Source organism: Mobula hypostoma, chromosome 8 (genome assembly GCF_963921235.1).
Source record: "Mobula hypostoma chromosome 8, sMobHyp1.1, whole genome shotgun sequence".
NCBI lineage: Eukaryota > Metazoa > Chordata > Chondrichthyes > Myliobatiformes > Myliobatidae > Mobula > Mobula hypostoma.
In genome coordinates this window covers 93,264,338-93,280,646 of record NC_086104.1, presented here as the reverse complement: position 1 = coordinate 93,280,646, position 16,309 = coordinate 93,264,338, and the positions used below count along the sequence as shown (strand labels likewise).

General features: G+C 40.9%; 1 protein-coding gene across 2 annotated transcripts in view; it reads right to left on the bottom strand.

Moving 5' to 3' along the window:
• The window catches only part of galm (galactose mutarotase), a 50,646-nt gene extending 46,803 nt beyond the window's left edge, over positions 1 to 3,843 (bottom strand). The window contains exons 1-2 of one of the 2 annotated variants that reach the window (XR_010018978.1): positions 3,467 to 3,843; positions 130 to 284 (exon numbers count right to left, since the gene is read on the bottom strand). Coding sequence is in view for 1 of the 2 variants with exons in the window: in XM_063056351.1 (XP_062912421.1) it covers positions 130 to 284; positions 3,467 to 3,653 (342 nt within the window). In the remaining variant the exon portion in view is untranslated. The remainder of the gene's footprint in view (positions 1 to 129; positions 285 to 3,466) is intronic. The other variant, XM_063056351.1, reaches the window with a different exon arrangement.
• Positions 3,844 to 16,309: the final 12,466 nt, after the last annotated feature.

Sequence of the window (16,309 nt, the reverse complement as noted above, 5' to 3'; positions counted from 1 at the left end):
AGGAAGTTGGCATTTGGCCTCTACAAGATAGAGGTCAGCACACCAAAACCAATTCTATAACATTAACAGCTCTTATCTATACAGTGCCACCTGATTTCATCAGCCAGTATGGTAATAAATTAGGCTTACCTTGTCAAATCCTTTCAGGCCACCATGTATACTATTAGGCCCATTATTAATGGGCAGTTGATAATCCTTCCCATCTATGCTGAATTTCCCTTCTGCAATTCTGTTGGCAACACGGCCAATCACTGCCCCGAAGTAGGGATGCTTGTTAATGTAGCCTACAAAGGCAAATGAAACAGTTGTTGTTTTTGACAATAACAATTTTATGTTCTTTACAAGTTACACTTTTTTCTCCCTTCCTCCCTTCTACTAAGTGTTACTGTGTCCCGCTGCTCTTTGAGATGAGCAATGGGAGCCACTCAGGTTTTTCTTGAGCTTCACTTGCCAGGCCATGCATATCAACCATCACTTGCCCCACTAATGAAGGGAAAGCTCTGACTCCCTGAACTATTGTAATCCTTCTACTGAAGGTACCAGTGTGGTTGAAGAGGGAGTTTCAGGATTTGGATTCTTAAATCATGTTCTATGTTTTTCCCCACTTTCTTTTCACACTATATGTCAATGAACGAGATAATGGAATTGATGTCTTTGTGGGCAAGTTTGAGGATGGAGGGGGTGTTGAGGGAGCAAGGATCTGCAGAAGGGTTTGGACATTGTAGGAGAATGGGCAGTGAGTGGCAGATGGAACACAGTGTAGGGAAGTGTATAGACATGTTCTTTGGTAGAAGGAATAAAGGCAGATTATTTTCTAAATTAGTAACAATTTCAAAAAATCAGAGATACAAAGGGACTTGGGAGGCCTAGTGTAAGATTCCCTAAAGGATAACTTGCAGGTTAAATAAGGAAGGCAAATGCAATGTTACGATTCATTTCAAGAGGACTAGAATATGAAAGCAAGGACGTCATGCTGAGCACAAACAAGAGAAAATCTGCAGATGCTGGAAATCCAAGCATCACACTTAAAATGCTGGAGGAACTCAGCAGGCCAGGCAGCCTCTATGGAAGAAAGTACAGTTGATGTTTTGGGCTGAGACTCTTTTGCAGGACTGGAGAAAAAAAGATGAGGAGTAGATTTAAAAGGTGGGGAAGAGGAGAGAAACACAAGGTGATAGATGAAACTGGAAGGGAGAGCGATGAAGTAAAGAGGTGACGTCTATTATAAACGCACGACTCCCACAGCTACCTTGACTATACCTCTTCCCACCATTACATGTAAAAATGCCATCCCCTTCTCTCAATTTCTCCGCATCTGCTCTCAGGATGAGGCTTTTCGTTCCAGATCGAAGGAGATGTCCTCCTTTTTCAAAGAAAGAGGCTTCCCTTCTTCCACCATCAATGCTGCCCTCAACTGCATCTCTTCCATTTCATGCATCTCTGCTCTTACCCCCATCCTCCTGCCACCCTATCAGAGATAGGGTTCCTCTTGTCTACCATCCCACCAGCCTCAGCGTCCAGCACATAATTCTCCAGAACTTCCGCCATCTTCAATGGGATCCCACCACCAAGCACATCTTCCCCCCACCCATCTTTCTGCTTCCTGCAAGGATCTCTCCCTGTGCAACTCCCTTGTCCATTCATCCCTCCCGACTGATGTCCCTCCTGGCACTTATCCTTGCAAGCGGAACAAGTGCTACACCTGCCCCTATACCTCCTCCCTCATTACCATTCAGGGCCCCAAACAGTCCTTCAGGGTGAAGCGACACTTCACCTGTGAATCTTTTGGCGTCATATACTGTATCCAGTGCTCCCGGTGTAGAAGAAGAAGAAGAAAGCCCTCCCTCAACTCTGGGTGGAGTCATCAGGACGCTGTCATGACAGCGGTTTTTTTAGCAGGCTTTCTTATTTTTACGAGGCTGAGTTGCTAGCTCGACGCTCAACCCAGCACGGATGGAAAACATGCAAGGGAGCTGGCTGGGTTCGAACTTGGGAGCCTTTGCTCTGAAGTCCGGTGCTGACGCCACTACACCACCAGCTGGCTTGCTCCCAGTGTAGCCACCCGTATAACAGTGAAACCCAACGTAGACTGGGAGGCCACCTCGCCGAGCGCCTATGCTCCATCCGCCAGGAGTGGAATCTCCCATTAGCCACCCATTTTAATTTCACCTCCCATTCCCATATGTCAATCCATGGCCTCCTTTACTGTCATGATGAGGCCACACTCAGGTTGGAGGAACAACACTTTATATTCCATCTAGGAAGCCTCCAACCGGATGACATGAACATCAATTTCTTGAACTTCTGGTAATGCCTCCCCCCCCTCACGTGATCTCGATGCCTGCTTATCACCTCCCTCTGGTGCTCCTCCCCTCTTCCCTTTCTTCCATGGCCTTCTGTCCTCTACCAGACTGCCCCTTCTCCAACCCTGTACCTTTTTCACCATTCAACTTCCCAGCTCTTTACATCAACCCTCTCCCTCCTGGTTTCACCTATCACCTTGTGTTTCTCTCTCCCCTCATCCCCACCTTTTAAATCTACTCATCTTTTTTTTCTCCAGTCCTGCCGAAGGGTTTTGGCCTGAAATATCGACTGTGCTTTTTTTTTCCACAGATGCTGCCTGGCCTGCTGAGTTCCTCCAGCATTTTGTGTATGTTGTCTGATCTAATGCTGAGGTTTTATAAGGTATTAGTCGAACCGCACTTGGGAGTATTGCAAGCTGTTTTTGGTCCCTTATCTAAGAAAAGATGCAATGGCACTGGAGAGGGTCCAGAGGGGGTTCAGAAGAATGATTCTGGGAATGAAAACGTTAACGTAAGTGTTTGATGGCTCTTGGCTTGTACTTGCTGGAGCTTAGAAGAATTGGGGGGAGGGGGGAAATAAGAAATCTCATTGAAGCCTATCAAATATTGAAAGGCCTAGATGTGAAGAGGGTGTTTCCAATAGTGGGAGAATCTAGGACCAGAGGAGAACAGGGCATCCCTTTAGAAAAGAGATGAAGAGAAATTTCTTTATCTGTGGAATTCATTACCACAGATTGCTGTGGCAGCCAAATTGTTGGGTATATTTAAAGCGGAGGTTGATAGGCTCTTGATTAGTAAGGGTGCTGAAAGTTATGGGGAAAAGGCAGATGAATGAGGTTGAGATAGCAAATAAACCAGTCACGATAGACTGGAGGAGCAGCCTCAATGGGCCGAACGTCCTAATTCTGCTACTAGGTCTTATGATCTAATGGTGCTTTATTTCACGTTGAGTTCATGTGACCTGGAGAAGGTGCTAGAGATGGAAGCATCTCCATCACTTTGCTCTTGGCAACGGTGGATCAACAATGGTCAACAACTCTGGAGAATAGGGACAGTATGAGGTGAGTGCAAGACCCATATATAAAGGTTTGCTGGGTAACAAAAAGACCCCAACCCTCAGAGTAATGCCAATAGTGGGGGGGGGGGACTTTGGTGGGGCCCACCTTCGAGGGTGTCGAAGCCCAGGATGAGGTCCGCAGCGTTGCCACGCCGGTCCTTGGTCTCCAGGCCCGTCACGATGGCGCCGAACGTCTGAACGCGGAGCGACACCGAGTCGGACCGCAGCAGGAAGCGGCGCACACGCCTGCCATCGGGCAGCGCGCCGAACTCCTCGCTGCTGACCTGCGTCATGGCGACGCCGGCCCCCCAGCGCTCGCCGATGTGGCCCGGCCGACTTAGTTCGCAAGTTTACTTCTATTAAAATCTGCTCGACCTAAGACAAACTGGAGGAGCAACTACCCACAGTTAAGCAGGAGTTGTATAAAGATCTCCGTAGAGTGACGTGGAGCAACGCCCTTTGTCCAGCCCCACTTGCTGTACTTCAGACTGACGTCCACGCTTGGCAAACATCCTGCCAGGCAGCCTGATGGGAATTATGTGCTCCAGTACGGTCAGGAGCAATCAAAAGCTTGTGGCAACACCGGCACGCAGATTCGAACAACGCACAGAAAATAAATTTATACAAAAGTTGGTGGGAGGCAGGGCGTGGCCAAAACTACACCGCGCTGCGGGAGGAAGATAGACAAGTCGGTGGTAGTAGTTCACGAGGTGGGCTACAGTGTTCCATTGCTGAGGTGGGATTTAGGGTGTTGTAGATCTTTTCAAGAACCTGATGGTTGGAAGAAAATGGCTGTCCCTGAACCTGGGGTTGTTGGACTTTGGCTTCTGTACCCTCTGGTTGGTGGTACAGTGAGAAGAGAGCATTACCTGGACGGTGTTGTTTCTTGGTGACGAATGCCACATTCTTGAGGCAGTTCCTTGTGTAGGTGGTTGCATGGTGGAGTGGACTATGCTTGCAACACACTGGGCTGTAGCCACTACTCTGAAGTCTCTTGCATTCCAGCAGGATTGCCAGATTGAAATTTTAATTTAAAGCCAAACAATACTAGAAAAAACACACAAAAAAAAGCCAAACAAATTTCAATATATTTTCATACTCACATCACATGAAAAGCTCCAGATCCAGGTCATCCTCTTCACTGGAATGAGTGGAACATTCGGCATAAACCTTGTCGGATGTGAATTTTTTTTTTAGCATTTCTGGAGATGCAGTGAAGTCTTTGCAACATTTGCTTGAAAGCAATAGTTCTGCCCTGATTCTCACAATAGCATCAAGAAGATTCAGCTGCATTCTGTTTCTTGCCTTCCTTTTAACGGAGGATACAAGAGAAAATATCCTCTCAACTACAGCATTGCTGACAGGGGTTATTAGGCAAGTAAGGGCAAAGGTGGCAACCTCTTTATATGCCTGATGGTGAAGTACACCAAGCCAAAACTGTTCAGTGTCTGTAGGGAGTCTGTCTTTCTTACATGGAGCTTCTTTCCAATCCACAAAAGGCATTTTTCTGTATTGTTTTTTAATAGTGCTGACGTTGTTTCCTGCAAGGTGTATAAAGGGTAACTCGGAAAACATGGGCCTTGAAACTTGATTTAAAATTACCGCAGGGCTCAGTTTTGATAAAATTTCAAATGTCTTTCTCGCCGACAGGAGTCTACATGTAACGACTGAGAGCTTCTAGCGTAGACATACATCTTTCTTTGACATTTTTTATTTCTAGATGGGCCTCAGCATTGTTGTTCTGCTGTAGGAACTTATTAACATGCTGTTAAGAATTTGATACCAAAATCAACTTCATGAATTTTTTTTCTGTCTTTTGGCATCATACAGTCTGTTCTGAAGACTCTTCTGGTGTAAGAATATTTGTTGGTACAGTTCATGAGGATCAGCTTTAGTTTGCTGAAAAGGGCTGTTCAGTCTTTCAAATTCCTGCACAACAGGTGTTGCAAACTCAAAGAACAAGTAGTTTTTGTAGTCTGACAACATTTCCTTTAGGAGTCTTGCTTTGAATTTTGTATCAAACTTTGATTGGGCTAGTTCAGCAGAAGTGAAATAAGCCTTTAGCTCTTCCCAGTTCATCAAAATATTAAACATGACCTTTCCACGCACAAGCCACCGAGTAGATGAAGGCTTTTCAAAGGGTAGGGGGGCAGTTCGGGTTAGCTCAAATTCTGTAGCTGTGTTCATCACTCCAAACAATTCTTCATATGCTTCTCATCTTAATTCACTATGGCGAAACCAATTGGGTATTTCTGACAGCAAAAATCCAATATTTGATGGTGGCTTGGATACTGCATATTGGTTGCACAGTGCCAGCGAATGACAGATACTTTTGAGTTGTACACAGAAAGGAGACACATCTTTTAGTCTAGACCACACGGAGTTGTTGCACCCAACCATGTTTGATGCACCATCCGATGCAAAACCAATGCAATTTGCAAGACTCTGGCCACATCTTGATTTCCTCGTCAATCAAATTGAATATGTTTTCTCCTGTAGCCTCTTGCACCAGAATTAAACCTAGAAATCCAATTACGATTTCCTTTGTCCTATCATTTAAAAATCTAACTAAAATACACAAGTGTTTTTGTGTTGAAATGTCAGTAGATTCATCTATAATGATGGCATATTTCTTGTTCTGAAAGTCATCAATGAGATCAGTTTTCAGTGCAGGCGAAATGATGTTTTTGATTAAGCATGCACATTTAGTTTTATGTAACTTTATGTGCTCCAGTATGCTCCCATGCCCATGTGCTATCATGATTTCACTCAGGTGGTCAATTGTACGTATCGCACAATGGCAGGTCATGCTTACAGCAACTTGCAGCTCTGCTGCCTTAACTTTATCATTATCTTGCCTAGGAGTCTTTGTTACATTAAGTTGTGTCTGGCCTTTTGATGGAGTTCTCCGCATACGTTTCTCTGATTTTTCATGATTTGAAAGGTTGCTAGCTCTTGGTACAATGGTGCAGTGGCGTAATTTACAATAAGCTGCCTCTGATCCATCAGCAGCCTTTTGGACCCATACAAATGTTTCTTCCCATTTGCTACTGTACTTACGATAAGAAGCTTTCCATTTCTTTGACGACATGACCATGGGTGTTGATAATAAATGATTTATAAAAACAGCTGAGGGTGTCACAGTTCCACCACAAAATGTTATTACGTATAGAAAGTACACTTCACAGTCAATTTGTATGATTATAAATCACATCCAAACAGTTCGGAGGTCCAAGACAAACTGGACCCGGACGTGACCATGTTGCTGACTTGCCAGTTGGCGCCTTCTTGCCCAGACTCTTGGTGGCAGAAATATTGCCAAATGTAACTGACCAAAACACATTTTTCTTAAAGGAAAATGTTTTAGCGAAAGGATGGTATGTAATTTTCGTGCAGATAATTTTAGCATGTAAAAAAGCCAGGGAAAAGCCAAATGAATTTTCTGACGTCAACCAAATTGGAAAAAGCCAGATTTCTGGAATTTGGCACCGGAAAAGCCAATCTGGTAACCCTGCATTCCAGTGTGTTGGGATTGCTGTGCAAAGCGGTGATACAACCGATCTAGAGTGGGGCTTGCATATTTGATGGGAAAGTGAAAGGGGGAAAAAGGGATTCTCCTTGCCTGCCTATCCCCTCCCTCCAGTGCTCCTCCCTCCTTTTCTTTCCTCCTTGGCCTTCTGTCCTCCCCTATGGGACTCCCCCTTCTCCAGCCCTGTATGTATTTCACCAATCAGCTTCCCAGCTCTTTACTTCACCCCTCCCGCTCCAGGTTTCACCTATCACATTGTGATTCTCCCTCTCCTCCCCTCACCACCCCACCTTTTAAATCTACTCCTCATCTCTTTTTCTTCAGTCCTGCAAAGGGTTCTGGCCTGAAATGTTGACTGTACTTTTTTCCATAGATGCTGCCTGGCCTGCTGAGTTCCTCCAGCATTTTGTGTGTGTTGCTTGGATTTCCAGCATCTGCAGATTTTCTCTTGTTTGTGATTGTTTCTTCTGATTTATTATTCAGAAGCTGCTGCAGAGGATACAACCTATCTTACCTGCTTCACCATTCAAAAAAAAAATTCTTTTCCCGCAGTAATGGCATTATCCCTTGACATCCAAAAATATGTTGTTTTTTTTTCTCTTTAATATAGTCAGCAAATAAATGTTAATTGCATTCTTTAGGTAGAGTACAATCTGAATGGAAAAAATAAACTCATCGTTCTGAAAGGCACGTAGAGTTCTGGACCTGGATTCGAGACATCCCAGCCAGTGGAAAATTCAGCTCTGCATCGACCCTGTCAAGCTCCTTAAGGATTGTAAATGAGATACAATTATTCTAGACTCAAGAGTGCAGGCTTGATTTACTTAATCTCTCCATAAGTAACAGCTTGCCTTTTCAAGAATCAATGTGGCAAACTTCATCCTCTTTTCACTTTAAACATTTCCTTTCTTTGGCAAAGAGATCAAACCTATACACGACATTCAAGAATTGTATTCATGCAATAAAAAAGTAGTTTTGGTTAATGTTTATGCTCCTAATATGGATTGTCTGGAATTTTATAAATCATTATTTAATCAGTTTCCGAATTTGAATGAGTTTTCATTGATCTGGGGCGGAGATCTTAATACCTGTTTGTCTCCAGCTTTGGACTGTTCGGCTCCTTTACGGACCTTACCTAATAAATCTGCAACTTTGATTAATTCATTTCTTTCTGATTCTGGGTCGACGGACATTTGGCGCTTTTTGCATCCTCAGGAAAAAGATTTTTCTTTTTTTTCACATGTTCATCATTCCTATTCAAGAATTGATTATTTCTTTATTGATTCTCGTCTTATTCCCTCAGTGATTAAATGTGATTATGATTCTATAACCATTTCGGATCATGCTCCACTTAAGCTTTCTATTAAAATTCTGGCCAATATACAAAATAATAGACAATGACATTTTAATTCGCTGTTGCTTCAGGACTCGGACTTTGTTAACTTTATGAATGAACAGATTGATCTTTTTTTTTACAATTAACCATACAGAGGATATTTCTGTTAACACTCTTTGGGATACTTTTAAAGCTTATATTCGTGGTCAGATTATTTCGTATTCTGTTGCTTTGAGGAAGAAACAGAAGCAGGAGGAGTTGGTAATTGTGGACGAGATTAAGGAAATTGATAAGAAATATGTTATAGCTCCTTCTGAGGAGTTATATAAACAAAGAACTGAACTTCAAATGGAACACAGTTTATTACTCTCGTCCTCGATTGTAAACCAATTAAAGAAAACAAGAAGTGAATTTTATGTACACAGTGACAAAATTGGTAAACTGTTGGCTAATCAATTGAAGTCTAAGTATGCTAAATCTCAAATTAATCAGATTTATAACCAAAATGATCGACTAATATTTGATCATGTGGGGATTAATCAAACCTTCTGTGATTTTTACTCTTCCTTATATCAATCAGAGTCTCCTCGAGATTCTAAATATATGAATGATTTTTTAGATAATTTAGACTTCCCTGAGATTTCACAGGATATGGCTTCTATGTTAGATACTCCTATTACCATGGATGAGATTAAGAATGTTATTTTCTCTATGAATTTGGGGAAAGCTCCTGGCCCTGATGGGTTTACCGTAGAATTTTATAAATGTTTTGCTCCTTCATTAATCCCTTGGCTCTGTAGGGTTTTTGAGGCTTCATTGAAACTTGGTAAACTTCCTGAATCTTTTAATAGAGCGTCAATCTCTTTAATATTAAAGAAGGATAAAGATCCTGCTCAATGTGCATCTTATAGACCAATATCTTTATTAAATGTTGATTCTAAAGTTTTTTCTAAGTTATTAGCAAATAGATTAGAAAAAGTACTTCCCTCTATTATTTCGGAAGACCAAACGGGTTTTATTAAAGGTCGTTACTCTTTTTATAATATTCGTACACTGTTAAATATCGTTTATACTCCCTCACAAAATGTTCCTGAATGTGTTATCTCTTTAGATGCCGAGAAAGCTTTTGATAGAGTAGAATGGCCTTATTTATTTAAGGTGCTTGAAATGTGTAATTTTAGCTCGAAATTTATATCCTGGATTAAACTCTTATATTATTCTCCTGTGGCCTCGGTCCGTACTAACTCTTTAAACTCACCTTTTTTCCCTCTTTTTCGAGGTACTCGACAAGGTTGTCCTCTTAGTCCCTTATTATTTGATATTGCATTAGAACCTCTTGCAATTGCCATTCGAGAATCTCCAAATATTACTGGGATAACTCAGGGCTTAAAGTCCCATAAATTATCACTCTATGCTGATGATTTACTTTTATATATTTCTAATCCTCAAAAATCCATCCCGGCTGTTTTAGAGTTATTAGCACAATTTGGTCTTTTTTCAGGTTATAAATTAAATCTTAGTAAGAGTGAACTCTTTTCGATTAATAAACTTCCCTTATATTATAAATTTCCATTTAAATTGATTAATAATTTTCATATCTTGGGATTAAAATTACTTGTAAATACAAAGATTTATTTAAGACTAACTTTTTACCATTAATAGACCATATTACTCAACTTTCATCTAAATGGCTTCCTTTGTATTTAACTTTGATTGGTCGTATTAACGCAGTTAAGATGTTTTTTTTGCCAAAATTTTTATATATATTTCAGGCGTTACCAATCTTTGTTCCAAAATCTTTTTTTGACAAAGTTGACTCTAAAATTTCTTCATTTATTTGGCAGAACAAAAACCCTAGACTGGGTAAAATACATTTGCAGAAAGCTAAGAGAGATGGAGGCTTAGCATTACCTAACTTTAGATTTTATTATTGGGCAATTAATATTCGACATATGAAATTCTGGTTACTGGACCAGGATATACAATCCATTCCTAAATGGGTAGTATTGGAATTACAATCTGTTCAGGGTTTTACACTTGGCTCCATTTTAGGTTCCTCTCTTCCTTTTGATTGGAAACACCTTAAACAGGTGTCTAACCCGATAGTTAAATATACCTTGCGTATTTGGTTTCAATTCAGAAAATTTTTTGATCTTAATCAATTTGGGTTAGCGATTCCTATATTAGGTAACATATTTTTTCCTCCCTCTTTTACGGATCGTGCTTTTCAAATTTGGAAGACTAAGGGTATTTCACGGTTTTTGGATTTATTTTTAGATGGTTCCCTTATGTCTTTTGAACAATTATCTAATAAATATAACTTATCAAGAATACATTTTTTTAGATATTTACAAGTTAGAAATTTTCTACGTACTATACTTTCTTTCTTTCCAATGCTCCCTCCTACATACATTTTAGATACTATAATCAACCTTAATCCATGTCAGAAAGGTGCATCGGCTATGATTTATAATATTATTATGAAACTTAGGAAAGCTCCATTTGATAAGATTAGGGTAGATTGGGAACAGGAATTGGGGTTTACCATTTCTGTGGATGACTGGGGGCAGATTTTACAATTAGTCAATACTTCCTCTATCTGTGCTAAACAATCCCTAATTCAATTTAAAGTTGTTCATAGAGCACATATGTCCAAAGATAAGTTAGCGCGCTTTTATTCTCATATTAATCCTTTTTGTGATAGATGTCCGGGGCAGATAGCCTCTTTAACTCATATGTTTTGGTCTTGCCCTACTCTGGAAACTTTTTGGAGAGACATTTTTAATATTATCTCCAAGGTATTGAATATAGATATCTCTCCTCACCCTATTACTGCTATCTTTGGACTACCTAAAATTTCCAGTAATCTCTCCCCTTCAGCCCGTAGAATGATTGCATTTCTTACTTTAATGGCGAAAAGATGTATCTTACAACATTGGAAAGAGCTTAATGCTCCAACTACCTTTTTTTGGTTTTCTCAGACGATATTATGCTTGAACTTGGAGAAAATTAGAAGCAATCTTTATGACTCCTCTTTTAAATTTGAACAGACTTGGAGATCTTTTATTCAATATTTTCATTTAATGTAATATATACTTCTTGTTTTTTTTCACTGTTTTTAATGGAGGTCGGGATTGAGGACGTGATTTTAAGTTTAACTCTGTTTGGTTTCAAGTTAGCCCATTGCTTTGCGTTGCTTTTAGTTAGTTGCACGGTGGGTTTTTTTTGGGGTTTTTTTTTCTTTTTCTCTATTGATATATATATAAAATTAGTATACTATTATGTTACCTTGGTATGTTATGTTTAAATTACATTGTAGTTTTTTTTGTATTAATATCTTCTGTAATTTTATTATATTTTAACAATGTATTAGTGTCTATATGGCTTACCTTTTTGTATACTTAATAAAAAGATTTAAAAAGAAAGAAAGAATTGTATTCATGCAGGATTTGTGGAAGTAGAGAAAGACATCCCAGTTATTATGATTAGATCCTTTGGTAAAGAATAGTCCATACTATCAGAAGAACATAAGAATTGGTGCAGGAGTGGGCTATTTGCCCCTTTGCCCATTTATTTGTACAATTTATCTTCTTTTGCACATTGGTTGTTCAGTTTTGTTTAAGTATGTTTTTCGCAAATTGTGTAAATGATAAAAAGAGTACTGAGAACATGAGTTGTAAAGTCCTTGAAAAAGTGAGCATGTAGATTGGAGAATCAGCTCAGAGTTGTGATGAGGAAATGATCCACACTGGTTCAGGAGCTGTAGAGTAGTAAATGTTCCTGAACTTGATGGTATGGGACCTAAAACCCCTGTACCTCATGCCCCGTGCCCCATGCTAGTCGTGAGAAGACAGCATGGCTTGGATGGTGCAGGTCCTTGACGATGGATGTTACTCTCTTGTGGCAGCAATCCGTGTAAATGTACTTAATGGTCGAGAGGGCTTTGCCTTCTTCAGACTCTTATTTAATCCAATTGTCCTTTTTCATTGGACCACCAGCATTAAGTACTATGGGTCCTGAGGTGGATGATGATACAAATGTGGGATCACAAGCTCCAATGTAAATGGGGCAGGGGGTGCATGATAGGGTGGGTGAATGGGTGGTTTGTGAGGCTGGGCATTCCTTCACTATTTGTGCTGGGCTTCTGGGTTCTGATGAGGGAATGGAGGCTTTCAGTATCATCTCAAATGCTCCTCTTCCTCTTTAAGAGGTTAAGGGCCAGAGAAAGCCATGAGTCGGGGGTAAAATTCATGTGACAAAGCTTAGAATATTCTGTCTTGTTTTGGGGAGTAAAGTGTCAGGTTTTTCACTAACGTGGCTTGCTCAACAAAGCTCACTCAGTATTAGGACAGAAATCTGTTTCTTGTCATACCTACTTCCTTTTGTTTTCCATTCTGCATCACTCTCTCATTTAAGACCGTTATTAAAAGTTACTTTTAGGCCATTCCTCTAGCATTCGTCATTTGTTCTGCATTGCATTTTCATCTGGGTAAGTTCTTATAGTTTTTCCATGTACATTTGCCTGTAAATGCAAATCAATGTCAACAATGTCTCGTGGAAATGACCCAAATTAAAACCGTGGCATGTTCCCTGTATCCTGAAGCTTTGTTCCTTTCCTTTCACCATTTGAATCAAAAGTACAAATAAGAGGGGGTGAGAAACAAATTAAGAGGGATGGAATGATGGAGAGGGGTTGGGAGCGAAAAGATGGAGGAAAAAAATGAGAGAGAGAGAGGATGAAATGAGTGGAGTGCATCTTTTTTGAAGGAAGGCCAGATTGTCAAATGTCTTCGGAGGATCAGTAACATAGATCACATTTTGCTTTAATGACACACCTTCAGATTGATAGGATTAGTTCTGTATTTTGACAATACACAGAGGTGCACAGCAGAGAATAGGATTACGAGAATACAGGTCACATATGGGACATTTCCCCTGTGATTGGTACAGGGACCTCAACATTTCATCACATCTATTAATGACTTGAAAGGAAGTACAGTATGGACAACTAGACTTAGGCGGTCACTCCAGTTCTGCAGGTGACTGAGACCATTCTGGAACCCTGAAACTTCCCAGAATGGAGCAGGAAGTCCCTGATGAGAAGAGCCAGTATTTGGATGGATTATTTGCTCTTCCTGCTGTCTATATGGGGCTTCTGTGTGCACTCAATGCATGGACAAGGTTCTCAGTGCCATTCTGAATGCTTCTTCTCCACTTTGTGCAGTCTTGGCCCAGGGATTCTGAGGAGTCAATGAGGATAGAAACATAGAAAATTGGTGCAGGAGTTGGCCATTTGGACCTTCGAGCCTGCACCGCCATTCAGTATGATCATGGCTGATCATCCAACTCAGAACCCTGTACCTGCCTTCTCTCCATACCCACTGATCCCTTTAGTCATAAGGGCCATATCTAACTCCCTCTTAAATATAGTCAATGAACTGGCCTCAACTGTTTCCTGTGGTAGAGAATTCCATAGATTCACCACTCTCTGTGTGAAGAAGTTTTTCCTCATCTCGGTCCTAAAAGGCTTCCCCTTTATCCTCAAACTGTGACCCCTCCTTCTGGACTTCCCCAACATCGGGAACAATTTTCCTACATCTAGTCTGTCCAGAATTTTATACGTTTCAATAAGATCCCCCCCCCCGCCCCCCCAATCTTCTAAATTCCTGGAGTGTAAGCCTAGCCGATCCAGTCTTTCATCATATGGAAGTCCTGCCATCCCAGGAATCAATCTGGTGAACTTTCTTTGTACTCCCTCTATGGCAAGAATGTCTTTCCTCAGATTAGGGGACCAAAACTGCACACAATACTCCAGGTGTGGTCTCACCAAGGCCTTGTACAACTGCAGTAGTACCTCCCTGCTCCTGTACTCGAATCCTCTTGCTATGAATGCCAGCATACCATTTGCCTTTTTCACCACCTGCTGTACCTGCATGCCCACTTTCAATGACTGGTGTACAATGACACCCAGGTCTCGTTGCACCTCCCCTTTCCCTAATCGGCCACCATTCAGATAATAATCTGTTTTCCTGTTCTTGCCACCAAAGTGGATAACCTCACATTTATCCACATTAAATTGCATCTGCCATGAATTTGCCCACTCACCTATCCAATTCACCGTGCATCCTCTTAGCATCCTCCTCACAGCTAACACTGCTGCCCGGCTTCATGTCATCTGCAAACTTGGAGATGCTGCATTTAATTCCCTCGTCTAAGTCATTAATATATATTGTAAACAATGGGGTCACAGCACTGCGCCTTGCGATACCCCACTCGTCACTGCCTGCCATTCTGAAAAGGTCCCATTTATTCCCACTCTTTGCTTCCTGTCTGCCAACCAATTCTCTATCCACATCAATACCATACTCCCAATACCGTGCGCTTCAAGTTTGCACACTAATCTCCTGCATGGGATCTTGTCAAAAGCCTTTTGAAAATCCAAATATACCACATCCACTGGTTCTCCCCTATCCACTAGTTACATCCTCAAAAAATACATCCTAAAGGATGTCTTTACTTTCCAAATTTTTGTAACTTTCCTTGAATATCTTCCTCTCTTCACCTGGTAAGCTCTTTCAGTGGCATAAGCAGTCTGCTTTGCAAGTCTGGTGTCGGGCCTGTGAGTGACTTGGCCTGCCCAGTGAAGCTGAAGCTGTACAATTAGGGCCTCAGTGCTGGTGACATTAGTTCACCTGTCCTTGAGGAGTTTGCAGAAGCAGCATTGGTGGCCTCTCTCAAGTGTTTTGACATCCTAATTGTAGATACAAACAGAAGGATAGTAACAATAATTAACTGTACACCATGAGTCTAGAACAGAGTTTGATCTACAAACACCCTTTCCTCAGACAGGCCAATGACAATGGGGAATCCATCACTGACGACTGCCTTTGCTGCGATTTTGCTCTTTTAAGATATGGGGGGTGGTTCATTTTTTATCCAGAATTTTGTGACGAACTTTTATTGTGACACAGCAAATGCATAGATGGGAACATGAAATTGTCAAGGAAAATGTATGGATTTGACTATGTGGGGAGAGTTATGATGCATTGGTGTTTAGTGTGTTGAAGTGTGATCTCCTATTCTTTAAACCAGGGGTGGCCAACCTTTTACATATCATGCGTCAATTTTTTCACGCATGAGTTCAGATGCGCCATACAACTCTTGTACCCCCATTTAATTCTTGTAAAAATACATTAATATAGAACTCGTGCGTGAAAAAATTGACACATGGAATATAAAAGGTTGGCCACCCCTGCTTTAAATCAAAAAATATTTTGTAAATTGTGAGAAGCTCAGAACTACTAAGCTAGGAAGAGTGGAAGGTTGAATGCAGTTTGCCTTTATTCACTCTTAATGTTGATTCTAGATTAAGGTAGTTGTTACAAGTACACTTGTAAGGTGAGAAGAAGTTCCCTACCTCTGTCTGTAGAGAAACTGTTAAACTGAGCGGTTGGTTTTCACAGGAAAATAGAAGTCACATTGAAGTGTGTTTCAGTTCTCTGTTTTTTGAGGCAATTGTATTCAGAAGTGAAACAGCCACATAAGTAAGAGGATGGAATTTTCACAATGTATTCAGTGGTCACTCTATTACATACAGCAGGTGTTCATGGCCCTTTGCTGTTGTAGTACATCCACTCTAAGGTTTGATGTGTTGTGTGTTCAGAGATGTTCTTTTGCACACCACTGTGGGTATTTGAGTTACTGTCACCTTCCTGTCACCTTGAACCAGCCTTTCCATTCTCCTCTCATTAACAAGACATTCACTCAGACAGAACTGCTGCTCATTGGATGTTTATTTTGTTTTTCATTCTATTCTCAGTAAACTCTAGAGACAGTTGTGTGTGAAAATGCCAGGAGATCAGCAGTCTCTGAGATACTCAAACCACCCCATCTGGCACAAACAATCATCCCACTGTCAAAGTTACTCAGATCACATTTCTTCCCCATTCTAATGTTTGGTCTGAACAACAACCTAATTTTTTGACCATGTCTGCATGCTTTTATATGTTGAGTTGCTACCATAAGATTGGCTGATCAGATATTTGCATTAATGAGCAGGAATATAGGTGTACCTAATAAACTGG